The sequence below is a fragment of the Watersipora subatra genome, chromosome 7 (assembly GCF_963576615.1).
Source record: "Watersipora subatra chromosome 7, tzWatSuba1.1, whole genome shotgun sequence".
NCBI lineage: Eukaryota > Metazoa > Bryozoa > Gymnolaemata > Cheilostomatida > Watersiporidae > Watersipora > Watersipora subatra.
Window position 1 is genome coordinate 31,037,622 of NC_088714.1, and position 12,232 is coordinate 31,049,853.

At 32.4% G+C, this 12,232-nt stretch overlaps 1 protein-coding gene across 1 annotated transcript in view; it reads left to right on the plus strand.

Moving 5' to 3' along the window:
• The window catches only part of LOC137400667 (ryanodine receptor-like), a 167,140-nt gene that overhangs the window by 128,485 nt on the left and 26,423 nt on the right, over positions 1-12,232 (plus strand). Inside the window, 9 exon segments of the mRNA XM_068086999.1 lie at positions 317-523; positions 1,181-1,331; positions 4,959-5,044; positions 6,930-7,028; positions 8,139-8,296; positions 9,213-9,376; positions 9,960-10,177; positions 10,770-10,956; positions 11,670-11,806. Of these exon segments, the coding sequence (XP_067943100.1) occupies positions 317-523; positions 1,181-1,331; positions 4,959-5,044; positions 6,930-7,028; positions 8,139-8,296; positions 9,213-9,376; positions 9,960-10,177; positions 10,770-10,956; positions 11,670-11,806 (1,407 nt within the window).

Below are 12,232 nucleotides of genomic sequence, written 5' to 3' on the forward strand. Positions count from 1 at the left end.
CTAAAAACATCTGCGGTCACTGCCTGTTCTCACACGAGCGTCTGAAGTGTTTTACGCATTTTACTGCGTATTAAATTATTAAGCTTGATTAACACAATCAGCCTGCTCCGGTTTTGATTTTAGTTTGACTACAACCTAAGCTGGTCAGCTTTTCTAACTCGCTTGGTTTAAATTGGAACAGAAAACCTGTTTCCAATAAAAGTCAAGCTGGTAGAATTGTTAGATTGGTAAATATGAGTTGGCCATACTGCATGCCTTGCTTTTTTTCAAACTTCACATTCAAATCTTGTTCTGATTAGTTGGCACCTTTTACTAGGTGGAGCACCCTATTTCTTCTCTTGGTTCTAATTGGAAGAAAGTCATTTCAACTCAGAGAAAAAAGGCAGTCATGGCCTGTTTCCGGATGGTTCCATTGCATAATCTACACAGACATAGAGCTATCAACCTCTTTCTTTCCGCCTACGCCGATCTATGGCTCGAGAAAGTAGAATGGAATCAGACAAAGCTCATTGAAGATTTAACAGTAAATACTTTTATGATTTTTGTTGAATTACTCTAGAAACTAAAGTTATATTGTTGGAAAGCATCAGCCTTTCCTCTCTTAAGTTCAGAAATATGAAGTAGCTGATACCGCACATATTTACTCTAGAGTAAATATGTGCAGTATTAGCTAGGAGGGGCAATGAATGCTATGATTTTACAGCTATGAGTAAAATATGAACTTTAATACTCACAGCGCTTATAAAAATTTGTTGGTTGGGCCCTAGTGCTACTAGATCACCAACCAGGAAAAGCTCTCTTGCTTCACGTCAGGGTTTTTAGTGAGTAACTTGCATATTGAGGGTAATATTGAAGTAAATCCTGATCTTTAATGATAGTTTAGAGATAGTATATGTAAAACAGTCCTCTTTCATTTACCACATGAACCTGCTTCAACTGCACCATAATACTGTAGTTTGATATATGCACAAAGCTTTGTTGATTCTGGTCAGTTATCAAATCAAAGTGCACCAAATGAGTGTACACGTGTAAGATAGTCAGTAGCGTATATATATATATATATATATATATATATATATATATATATATATATATATATATATATATTCAGTAGCGTATATATAGATTACAGATACAATCTATGCACTCAGATATTTGATTGCATGTAACAATATGACAGGCAAATGATGGTGAAGAAGCTACAGAGGAAGGTGACCAGGTACAAGAAGGTCTGACCCCTGACCCATTGAGGCAGTTGGTACAAGCTCTCAGTCGACAGGCTCAAGCAGACCAAAGTACTGGACCTATCAGTGATGACCAACTCTACATACGTGCGTGTTTTCTTTCAGTACATCGCTACTGCTATATATCATGTAACGTTTATGACTACAGTACATTACTACTACTATATATCTTGTAACGTTTATGACTTCAGTGCATCACTACTACTATGTACAGTCAAACATGGATAACTCGAACTTCAAGGGACCGAGCAAAAGTGTTCGAATTATCAGAGCACTCAAGTTATCAGAGCACTGTCACAGGTCCATATATTTACTTATTTATTAGTAGATACATGTACATATACAAACTATAATATAAATCAAAAGCACAAATGGCTTGTTTCAAATTAAATGCTTCTAATGTAAAGTTTAAAACGTTTTCATGAAAAAGTATAGAGATTTTTCTATCACTTGAGATTGGTTTGTTGTTTGAGGTGATGTTATTGCCAGGACGTTTTTCAGATTGACATTGGCAAAACTTGATCGTTGTTGAAATGCTCAAAAGAAAAAACATTTTTTTCTTTTGGGGTTTTACCCACGATCAATTTTGCCGTTTTTTCTTGAAGTTTATGCAGATTACCTTACTTTACCTGGGATTCGTTAAGAGCAACACTCCGAGGCAGTTCAATTAGAAGTTTTACGAGGTTTTACGGTACATTCTATATCACTCACGCTTTTTTAATAGATACTTATTGAATGTACACACGTATTCTGTGTTTAGGTCAAACGATGAATAGTTTTTTGTAGCTCAGACAACGTATACGTTTAATTACAACATTTTTTAAGACGTTTTAAACATTCAACATTCCGACGTTGATTCAACACGGAATCAACGTCGGAAAACTATTCATCACGGGCTAGCCGAGTCACGCACTCAAGGATTTTCGCCACGCACATACAAAACAACATGCGATTTTTGTTTTGTATGTGCGTGGCGAAAATTCTTGCGCGCGTGACCCGGCTAGCCCGTGCTATTCATCGTATCGCAGTATAAATCAAATTTCACCAAACTTTTAGAAAAGTCGTTGACAAAAATATTTTGCCGATGGTGGTAATAACGACGCTTATGAATTACGAAAAGATGAAGTTTACCTCTATGGCTTTGAATAAAGTGATTTTCTAAAGCGAAAACAACAGTTTCGGTAGCTGTTGGGCAAAAAACAGTTCGAATTAACAGTGTTGAGTTCGAGTTATATATAGCAATTTATCATTGCGTGGGAACGGACCAAAGGAAATGTTCGAATTAACCATGTGTTCGAGCTATCCGTGGACGAGTTATCCATGTTTGACTGTATCTTGTAACGTTTATGACTTCGGTATATCACTCCTACTATATATCTTGTAACATGTCTGACTTCAGTACATCACTCCTACTATATATCTTGTAACATATATGACTTCAGTGCATCACTCCTACTATATATCTTGTGATGTTTGACTTCAGTACATCACTACTACTATATATCTTGTAACGTTTATGACTTCGGTATATCACTCCTACTATATATCTTGTAACATATATGACTTCAGTACATCACTCCTACTACATATCTTGTAACATTTATGACTTCAGTACATTACTACTACTACATATCTTGTAACGTTTATGACTACAGTACATCACTACTACTATATATCTTGTAACATATATGACTTCAGTACATCACTCCTACTATATATCTTGTAACATATATGACTTCAGTACATCACTACTACTACATATCTTGTAACGTTTATGACTTCAGTACATCACTACTACTATATATCTTGTAACATATATGACTTCAGTACATCACTACTACTATATATCTTGTAATGTTTATGATTTCAGTACATCACTACTACTATATATCTTGTAACGTTTATGACTTCAGTACATCACTCCTACTATATATCTTGTAACATATATGACTTCAGTACATCACTCCTACTATATATCTTGTAATGTTTATGAATTCAGTACATCACTACTACTATATATCTTGTAACGTTTATGAATTCAGTACATCACTCCTACTATATATCTTGTAACGTTTATGACTACAGTACATCACTACTACTATATATCTTGTAACATATATGACTTCAGTACATCACTCCTACTATATATCTTGTAACATATATGACTTCAGTACATCACTACTACTATATATCTTGTAACATATATGACTTCAGTACATCACTCCTACTATATATCTTGTAATGTTTATGAATTCAGTACATCACTACTACTATATATCTTGTAACGTTTATGACTTCAGTACATCACTCCTACTATATATCTTGTAACATATATGACTTCAGTGCATCACTCCTACTATATATCTTGTAATGTTTATGACTTCAGTACATCACTACTACTATATATCTTGTAACGTTTATGACTTCGGTATATCACTCCTACTATATATCTTGTAATATATATGACTTCAGTACATCACTCCTACTACATATCTTGTAACATTTATGACTTCAGTACATCACTACTACTACATATCTTGTAACGTTTATGACTACAGTACATCACTACTACTATATATCTTGTAACATGTCTGACTTCAGTACATCACTCTTACTATATATCTTGTAACGTTTATGACTTCAGTACATCACTACTACTATATATCTTGTAACATATATGACTTCAGTACATCACTCCTACTATATATCTTGTAATGTTTATGAATTCAGTACATCACTCCTACTATATATCTTGTAACGTTTATGACTTCAGTACATCACTCCTACTATATATCTTGTAACATATATGACTTCAGTACATCACTCCTACTATATATCTTGTAATGTTTATGAATTCAGTACATCACTACTACTATATATCTTGTAACGTTTATGACTTCAGTACATCACTCCTACTATATATCTTGTAACATATATGACTTCAGTACATCACTCCTACTATATATCTTGTAACGTTTATGAATTCAGTACATCACTACTACTATATATCTTGTAACGTTTATGACTTCAGTACATTACTACTACTATATATCTTGTAACATTTATGACTTCAGTACATCACTCCTACTATATATCTTGTAACATATATGACTTCAGTACATCACTACTACTATATATCTTGTAACATATATGACTTCAGTACATCACTCCTACTATATATCTTGTAATGTTTATGAATTCAGTACATCACTACTACTATATATCTTGTAACGTTTATGACTTCAGTACATCACTCCTACTATATATCTTGTAACATATTTGACTTCAGTACATCACTCCTACTATATATCTTGTAACGTTTATGAATTCAGTACATCACTACTACTATATATCTTGTAATGTTTATGACTTCAGTACATTACTACTACTATATATCTTGTAACATTTATGACTTCAGTACATCACTACTACTATATATCTTGTAACATTTATGACTTCAGTAATCTCTCTTTACTGGTCATTATTGTTAATAGAAGCAGAGTTCTATATTTTCAAATTTAATTTGTTATTTGCGCTATCATTTTTTAAAATCTTAAACATTTCAGAACATTAAGTTGAGATTATTAACTGCTTTAGCTCTTTTATTCATTCTTTTTCTTGTACTTCAAACGATTCTTGCCGGCAACGGCTACTGCTGAATATACTAGAGCGTCACGAAGATACTGCTAAACAGGTAGCTATTGCTTGTTGCAGAGTACACAGATATCATGGGTAAAAGCTGCAGCGGCGAGGATGATGATGATGATGGCTGTGGTGATGAAGAGACTCTCTCTTTTCAGGTTGATTTTTGCTATATTATTGTTTTATGGTATTTTTCTGCATGCTTTATTTCTGTTTTCAGTCGTGTCATGTAAAAACTCAGATTTTCCTTTCAGCTGAGTGGTAAATGTTGTAGATTAGGCTATTAGATGATGTCGTTTTAGAGCATTTTATGAAGTTTATTACAGTTCAGCAATTGAAATTTTAAATTGCTAAATTGAAATTTTGATCACTCATACCAGAAAATTGAAAATTTAGTTCTCATGAAGATGTTTAATAACTCCCAATCTAATATCCTCTGTAAATGGTTGTATTTAGATGTGTCTTCTAAAAGCTCCAAACCTTTTACTTTTTTCCAGCAATTTTTAGGTTTGTTGTCCCATTTACAGGAAATGAGAAGTGTCAAAAAATAAATGATTAATAACTTAGAAGACCTGTTCAGTAGATCGTTTAGAGCCTGAGCAATATTGTTTTGAGAGTTCATTATCTGAGTCTCTGGCAAGTTGTCTATATTTCATAACGCAAATGGTTTTTTAAACTATATTTTGCTTATAAAGTATTTTTTCAATTTGAAACATATCTTGCATTTCTTATAAAAAACAAACTTTTAGTTTTACGAATCTACAGTTAGTCAAAGCTATATATATCATATTCTGTTACTGATTATCGTGAGTAGTGCATCGCACCTTAACAAACCTTTGCAACAAAAAATAGAATGTGCCAATTTAACGTGCCTCTATTGATTGATGTGACATTATTGATTTTGTCATTCACTTTATCTCTTGCTGTCTGTGATCACACAAGATGTCTGTGATTACACAAGATACTGATTTACGAACTATCTCATTGCTTTTTTTCCTACCTTGTGACTCACAGATGCATTTGTCAAGCATAAAGGTAAGATTCAGTCCTGCGCTTATGTGGTTAGTCGCTAGTCTAGTGCTCTAGTTTCGCCCTGTCGTAGCTCATTTACTTTGTTATAAGTGTCGTCTTCAAATGTTTTGCTACAAATAATTTAATGTAACATTACATTTGTATTTAATCACTTTAATATTTTAAATATTTTCATGTATTTGCAGGTTAGTTGTTTGTAAATAAAAATAAATATTTTGTTAGATAAGAAATAAAACAGGTTATTTGTTGAATGGCATAGATACCGTCAAACAATAAAAACATGAAAATCCCCTCCATTTTTATACATTGCCTAAAAGTATAAGTTTACATGAATCAGCAGCTATTTTAACTACTGCTCTTACTTCAGGATTTACATTCTGCGCTACATGTGTACAAAGGTGTCACAGGTGTCACACAGTTGTCACAGGTTTCTCTTCATTTTATGTAGGTACAAGTAAAAATAGAGATATACTCATTGCGTTTTTAGATCTAAGTTGGTAGCCCATACCATATTCATGTAATGGTTATCATGACAACACTAAAGCACACTTACAGTATTTCCAAAAATAAGTATTTACAGATGTAAAAAAATATTACAAAACTGTTGCATGGTCATATTCTCTTCTAAGTACAACATATTTGTCACTGTACAGTTCTGCATCAATTCAATGTAATTCTTCTCTTAGTTAGTATTTGTATAAATGTTCTATAATGTAGTAATACTTTGCTTATTATTAATCTGCAATGCATGTGGATAGCTCAGTGATATGCATCTATTTATCTTAAATCATTTCTTTGCCTTGATGACAATAAAAAATATAGCTAAAACTTAACCCAAACTAGTTTGTTTGGAAAAAATGCTGTGTAAAACTTAGTGTGAACAAATCACTAACTCATTAAAAATTTGCATTTTCAAAAGATTAATCTAATTAGGGTGAGAGGGACTGTTTTAAATGTCTAAGTAAGAAGAGATAATTTCTAGTTGTTCATTTGGTGTTTTGTTATCTTTAGGAACAAGAGATGGAAAAGCAGAAGCTGTTGTTTGAGCAAGGACGACTTGCTAACAGAGCTTCATCAGAGATGCTTCTCCTCTACATTAGTGCTTCCAAGGTTCTGTGCTTTTTCTCTAAATTTATATTCTTTATGACTACTGTGTAATTTAACTGTATTAAAGTATTTTATAAATTGTATCAGTCTGACTCTAATAATAGTATTATTACACAAAGAGATTGTTTTTCTAGACTATTTTAATTTTACAGAGGTTGGTAAAGTGGTCAACACCCTTACATAATTTGAACCCAAAACATTTGCCAGTTTAAGCTGTAATTACTATGTTACTACATGTAACATAACATCTAATTACATGCTATTATGTTACATGCACCATTTGCTTTACTACGATTACACAAAAAATGGTGAAGTTATGTGCAATTTCATTAAATTCATTTATGTGTTATTTAATGTGACTGGCGTACACTGCTTCATGAAACATGTATCATTCCCAATTAGTCACAAGCATTCTATGTATACATTACATACTTTACGATCTTGGCAACTAAGGCGGTAATCATGTTTAGTTATTAGCAAAATATATTTACACAAAAATTAAGTATCACTGTATTAACTTGTGTGGGAAGGTTTAGTATCTGGCAAGTTTGGTGTATTGGTTATGCTTTGGAGATGAGTAACTATGACATTATATTGACAGAGCGATTAACACGCCATTTATAGTTGTATCTTGTGAGCAGATAAACATATCATCAAATCTTTATATTGGATGCACATCATTAGTATATTGACAACATGCAATATTGCTAGACCTATTATAATTGTAGTGTTAACATGCTGATAGGCTGTAATCTAGCAAACTTCAAAGTAAAATTACAACATAGGCTATAGTAGCTGCATTCAACTTTTTTTTATTAAAAACAGGTTCATTTTAAGAAATTCATCAATACTTTGATGTCTATTCTTTATATAAAAAACCTTCTTTACTTTTCAATATCTCAAGAAACAATATCTAATATATTAGTAAATGCATATCTTAAAAGTTAGACTTCGAAGGCCAAGCCTAAATTTCCCCAAATTATTTCCACTTATCACTTCATGATGCTGACAAAGACACTCTATTCATGCTTTTTTATTTTAACTGCATCAGTTTTATAAACCAGCTAGACCATTGTTAAATCCATTGCAAGTGTAAGTCTAATTTTTGTGCAGGGTGTGCCTGGCCCAATGGTATCACATACGATAGACTGCGGTATCGCTCTACTGCTCGGAGGCAATGTTGAAGTACAGCAGAAGATGTTAGATCATCTTCAGGAGAAAAAAGATGTAGGATTCTTTATTGCCATGTCTGGTTTTATGCAGCAGTGCAGGTAATTTCCATGACTACGATTGTTTTAGCTTAATATATTTATAAATATTATAAATATAATAAATTAATTGTATTAATACATTTATAAATATAAATGTATATAAATGTATATACGTATAACCGCCTGATGATTGACAGACATGTCATGAAACTGACAGTAGCTACAAAGATAAGCACAAATATTTTTTATAACTTGTACTATTTGCTCCAATTTCTTGTTGAGCTCTTTTATTTTAGTATTACTTTACTCTATTAGCTCATAATATAGTAGAACCCTAGATATAATTATATATATATATACAGTATATATACAGTATATATATGTGTGTGTGTATATATATATATATGTGTGTATATATATATATGTGTATATATATGTGTATATATATATATGTGTATATATATATATGTGTATATATATATATATATATATATATATATATATATATATATATATATATATATATATATGTTTATATGTATATTTTTATGTATATGGTATATATATATATATGTATATATATTTATATATATACTGTATATGCCATATGCATATATATATGGCATATATATAGCATATATATTTACACGTACATGGTATATGTATGTGGTATATACATGTATATGGCATATATGTATATAGCATATATATGTACATGTACATGGTATATGTATGTAGTATATATATATGTATATATATATATATATATATTTACGTACTCTGTATATTATTAAAATAGTTATTGACTCCTAGAAATACCAAATATAGATCAAATATACAAATTTGAAGTTGCCTTTTGTTGGTCCATAATTGTGGATGATCAAATGACCAGCAAAACAGTTTCAATAGAGCTATAAACATCTTTAGTTTACTCTATAAACCTACTCATTTGAACTCATGCTTTCTATTCTTGTAGTGTCCTTGACCTTGATGCATTCGAGCGAACTAACAAAGCCGAGAGTCTCGGCGTAGTCAGCACTGATGGTTCATCCGGCAATAGTGGAGAAAATCTTCAGGATGCTGACTTCACATGTAAACTATTTAGATTCCTACAGCTGCTCTGTGAAGGCCACAATGCGAGTAAGTGTTACTAGAAATGGTGTATATGTTACAGTAATGGTTATATGGATAGTTTGACTCGCAACACTTTGAACTTTTGTGAGCACTTACAGAGTTTATTCTCGTGAAGGTTTCTGTATTTTACTCGATCACACGAAGTGTTCTGGCTTGTAGGGTGATAGTAAGAAATTGGCTGAAAATTCAAAGAAGCATATTTTAAATTCTCATTAAACTGCTTATACGCCTGTATTTATAACACAAAATGTTAAAAAAAATGGGAGAAGTGCACCTCTGAGATAACTTGACACGGAAGGGAAATTAGATGCTCTGAGGCCAACATGTCTTTCGCAGATGCATTGGCATTTAACATATCAACTCTTTTGGGGATCGTTAGCTGTAATTATTTATGCGCATATGCATTTTTGTATACTCCAAGTTATGACAAGACGTTTTTACAAAAAAATCAAATGGGATGATGCAATATCCGTTTAAAATATTTTATTTTTGCAAGCCGTGTTATAAAAATGGGACCCCCAAAAAAATTAAAAGAATGGAATATTACTTAGTTTCAATTTAGTATTTTTCCTAACTCACTATTTAATAGATTGGCAGAACTACTTGAGGACGCAGGTAGGAAACAACACAACAGTAAACCTAATCATCAGTACAGTCGACTACCTGCTGCGTATCCAAGAGTCTATGATGGACTTTTACTGGCATTACTCAGGAAAGGACACTATTGATGAAGCCGGCAAAGCGAACTTCATCAGAGCAATTAAAGTTGGAAAGCAAGTGTTTGCTGCCCTCACTGAGTACATTCAGGTAAAACAGAACCCGAGCTATAACATAACAGGTGTTTGCCACCCTCACTGAGTATATTCAGATAAAACAGAACCTGAGTTATAATATAGCAGGTGTTTGCCACCCTCACTGAGTATATATAGGTAAATGAGAACCTTAGCTACAACACCTAGTAAAATAACTCCGGTGCAGTTCATTAGACAACCTTTGGAAATATTAGCAACAGTTATTTGGTAGGAGTGGAGTTAGTTGAGAAATCGCTGCCGGGTTTTTAAATTGTAGGGATATTAAGTACTGGTTTTTGAGAGAAACAGTGAAAAAGCTTATGATGAACAGGAAAGATACCTAAAAACTAGAATATGCTCCCACAGACATAGTCTTTAAAAATATTAAGGACGTTTGTCAGCAAAGAATGTAAAGTCTTGGAGTCCAGGCTCGTTAGCTGCTACAGAATCGCATAGCAGACAGATCTACACTGAATGGATAGAAACTTTGTTTCTCATTTTGTCCTGTGAAATATCAAATCGCTAGGCTCTATAATTTAGTCTTATCGATGTAACATCTATAATTTAGTTTGGTTATTGTAACATCTATGGTTTGATTATTGTAACAGGGGCCGTGTCAAGGGAACCAGCTTACGTTAGCCCATAGTCGCCTCTGGGATGCAGTTGGTGGATTCCTCTTCATCTTCGCCCATATGCAAGACAAGCTCTCTAGAGATCCTGAACAGCTTGAGTTACTGAGAGAGTTCATGAACCTACAGAAGGAGATGATGATCATGCTACTGTCTATGCTTGAAGGTTGCTGACTCAGCTGACCATAAAATTGACCTAGAATTTATATCTAAATCTTTAATTAATTAATAATTATTAAATTTAATTTAATAATTTAATAACTAATAAATTATTATATTTAATTTAATAATTATCATATTAATAATTTAATCTTTAATTAACTCGTTAATTTTATCATAGCTTGGTTCAACATTGATTTAATTTTCTGAATCTTGGCATCAGGGCGGCTTTTGCTTCAAATTTCTATCACCATGAAGTGTCGCATTCCAGCATGCATCTCTGTTACTGCAGTGAAACATTTCATTTTTACATATTAACTCTTCAAGATATATATTACAAGCTGCATACATTTTTAAAAGTTTTAAAATGTATGTATTTTAAACATAGAAAATGCCTGATAATAGTGGACAATTTAGTACCTAATATCTTTGTTTTATAAGGTTACATATGAACTGTAGCTGTTGCAGCTTGTATGCGCATGTACATGTAGATTCATACAAAGCCATCTACACAGTCACTTTACCCTTCTGTTAAAATTGTACCATCATAACTGGTTTTATCATTTAGTATTTTTCATACAGTATTAGTTCATCATTGTTTCTCTCCTAGCTTCTGTAGCCATGCGGCTAGTATCCTAGTATGCATACTTTCAAATTTTTTCTGAAAAGTACAAGTATGTCAACTCACTTTTGTGCTCATTGATAATCTTGAAATTTTAGGAAATGTCATGAACGGCCCTATCGGCAAGCAAATGGTTGACACGATGGTTGAGTCATCTGCAAACTTTGAGATGATCCTTAAGTTCTTTGACATCTTTCTTAAGATGAAGGACATGACAAGTTCTGAAGCCTTCCTGGTAACAATTCCAGACAGCACGTGTTCTGGATGTATTGTCTTTATGTTAGATTTTTAGGCTCTAACTGAAATAAATTCTGATAAAAGATCTATTTTAAAGTAGCGTCAAAAGTATAACTTACAATTCATTCTTTTTTTAATTTGTTTAAAGATCAATGCCTTAATGTTTTGGATTTTATAGATCAGCTGATGTTGCTATTATTATGCTAATAAGTTGTTTCCCACAGAAAATGTGATAGCTTCTTTGCCAGTGAAATAACCGAACTCAATGTCGCTGTCGCTATACTAAAAGTAATCTGTGTGACGTTCTTATTGTCTAACAGAAGTTTTAGTAGCAGTCGATAAGTTTTTTACTTGAATTAAAGATTGTCATATTGGCAGTGCAAGGGAGTAGCTCTGGAAATATGAGGTGTTTAAAGTTCTTGAT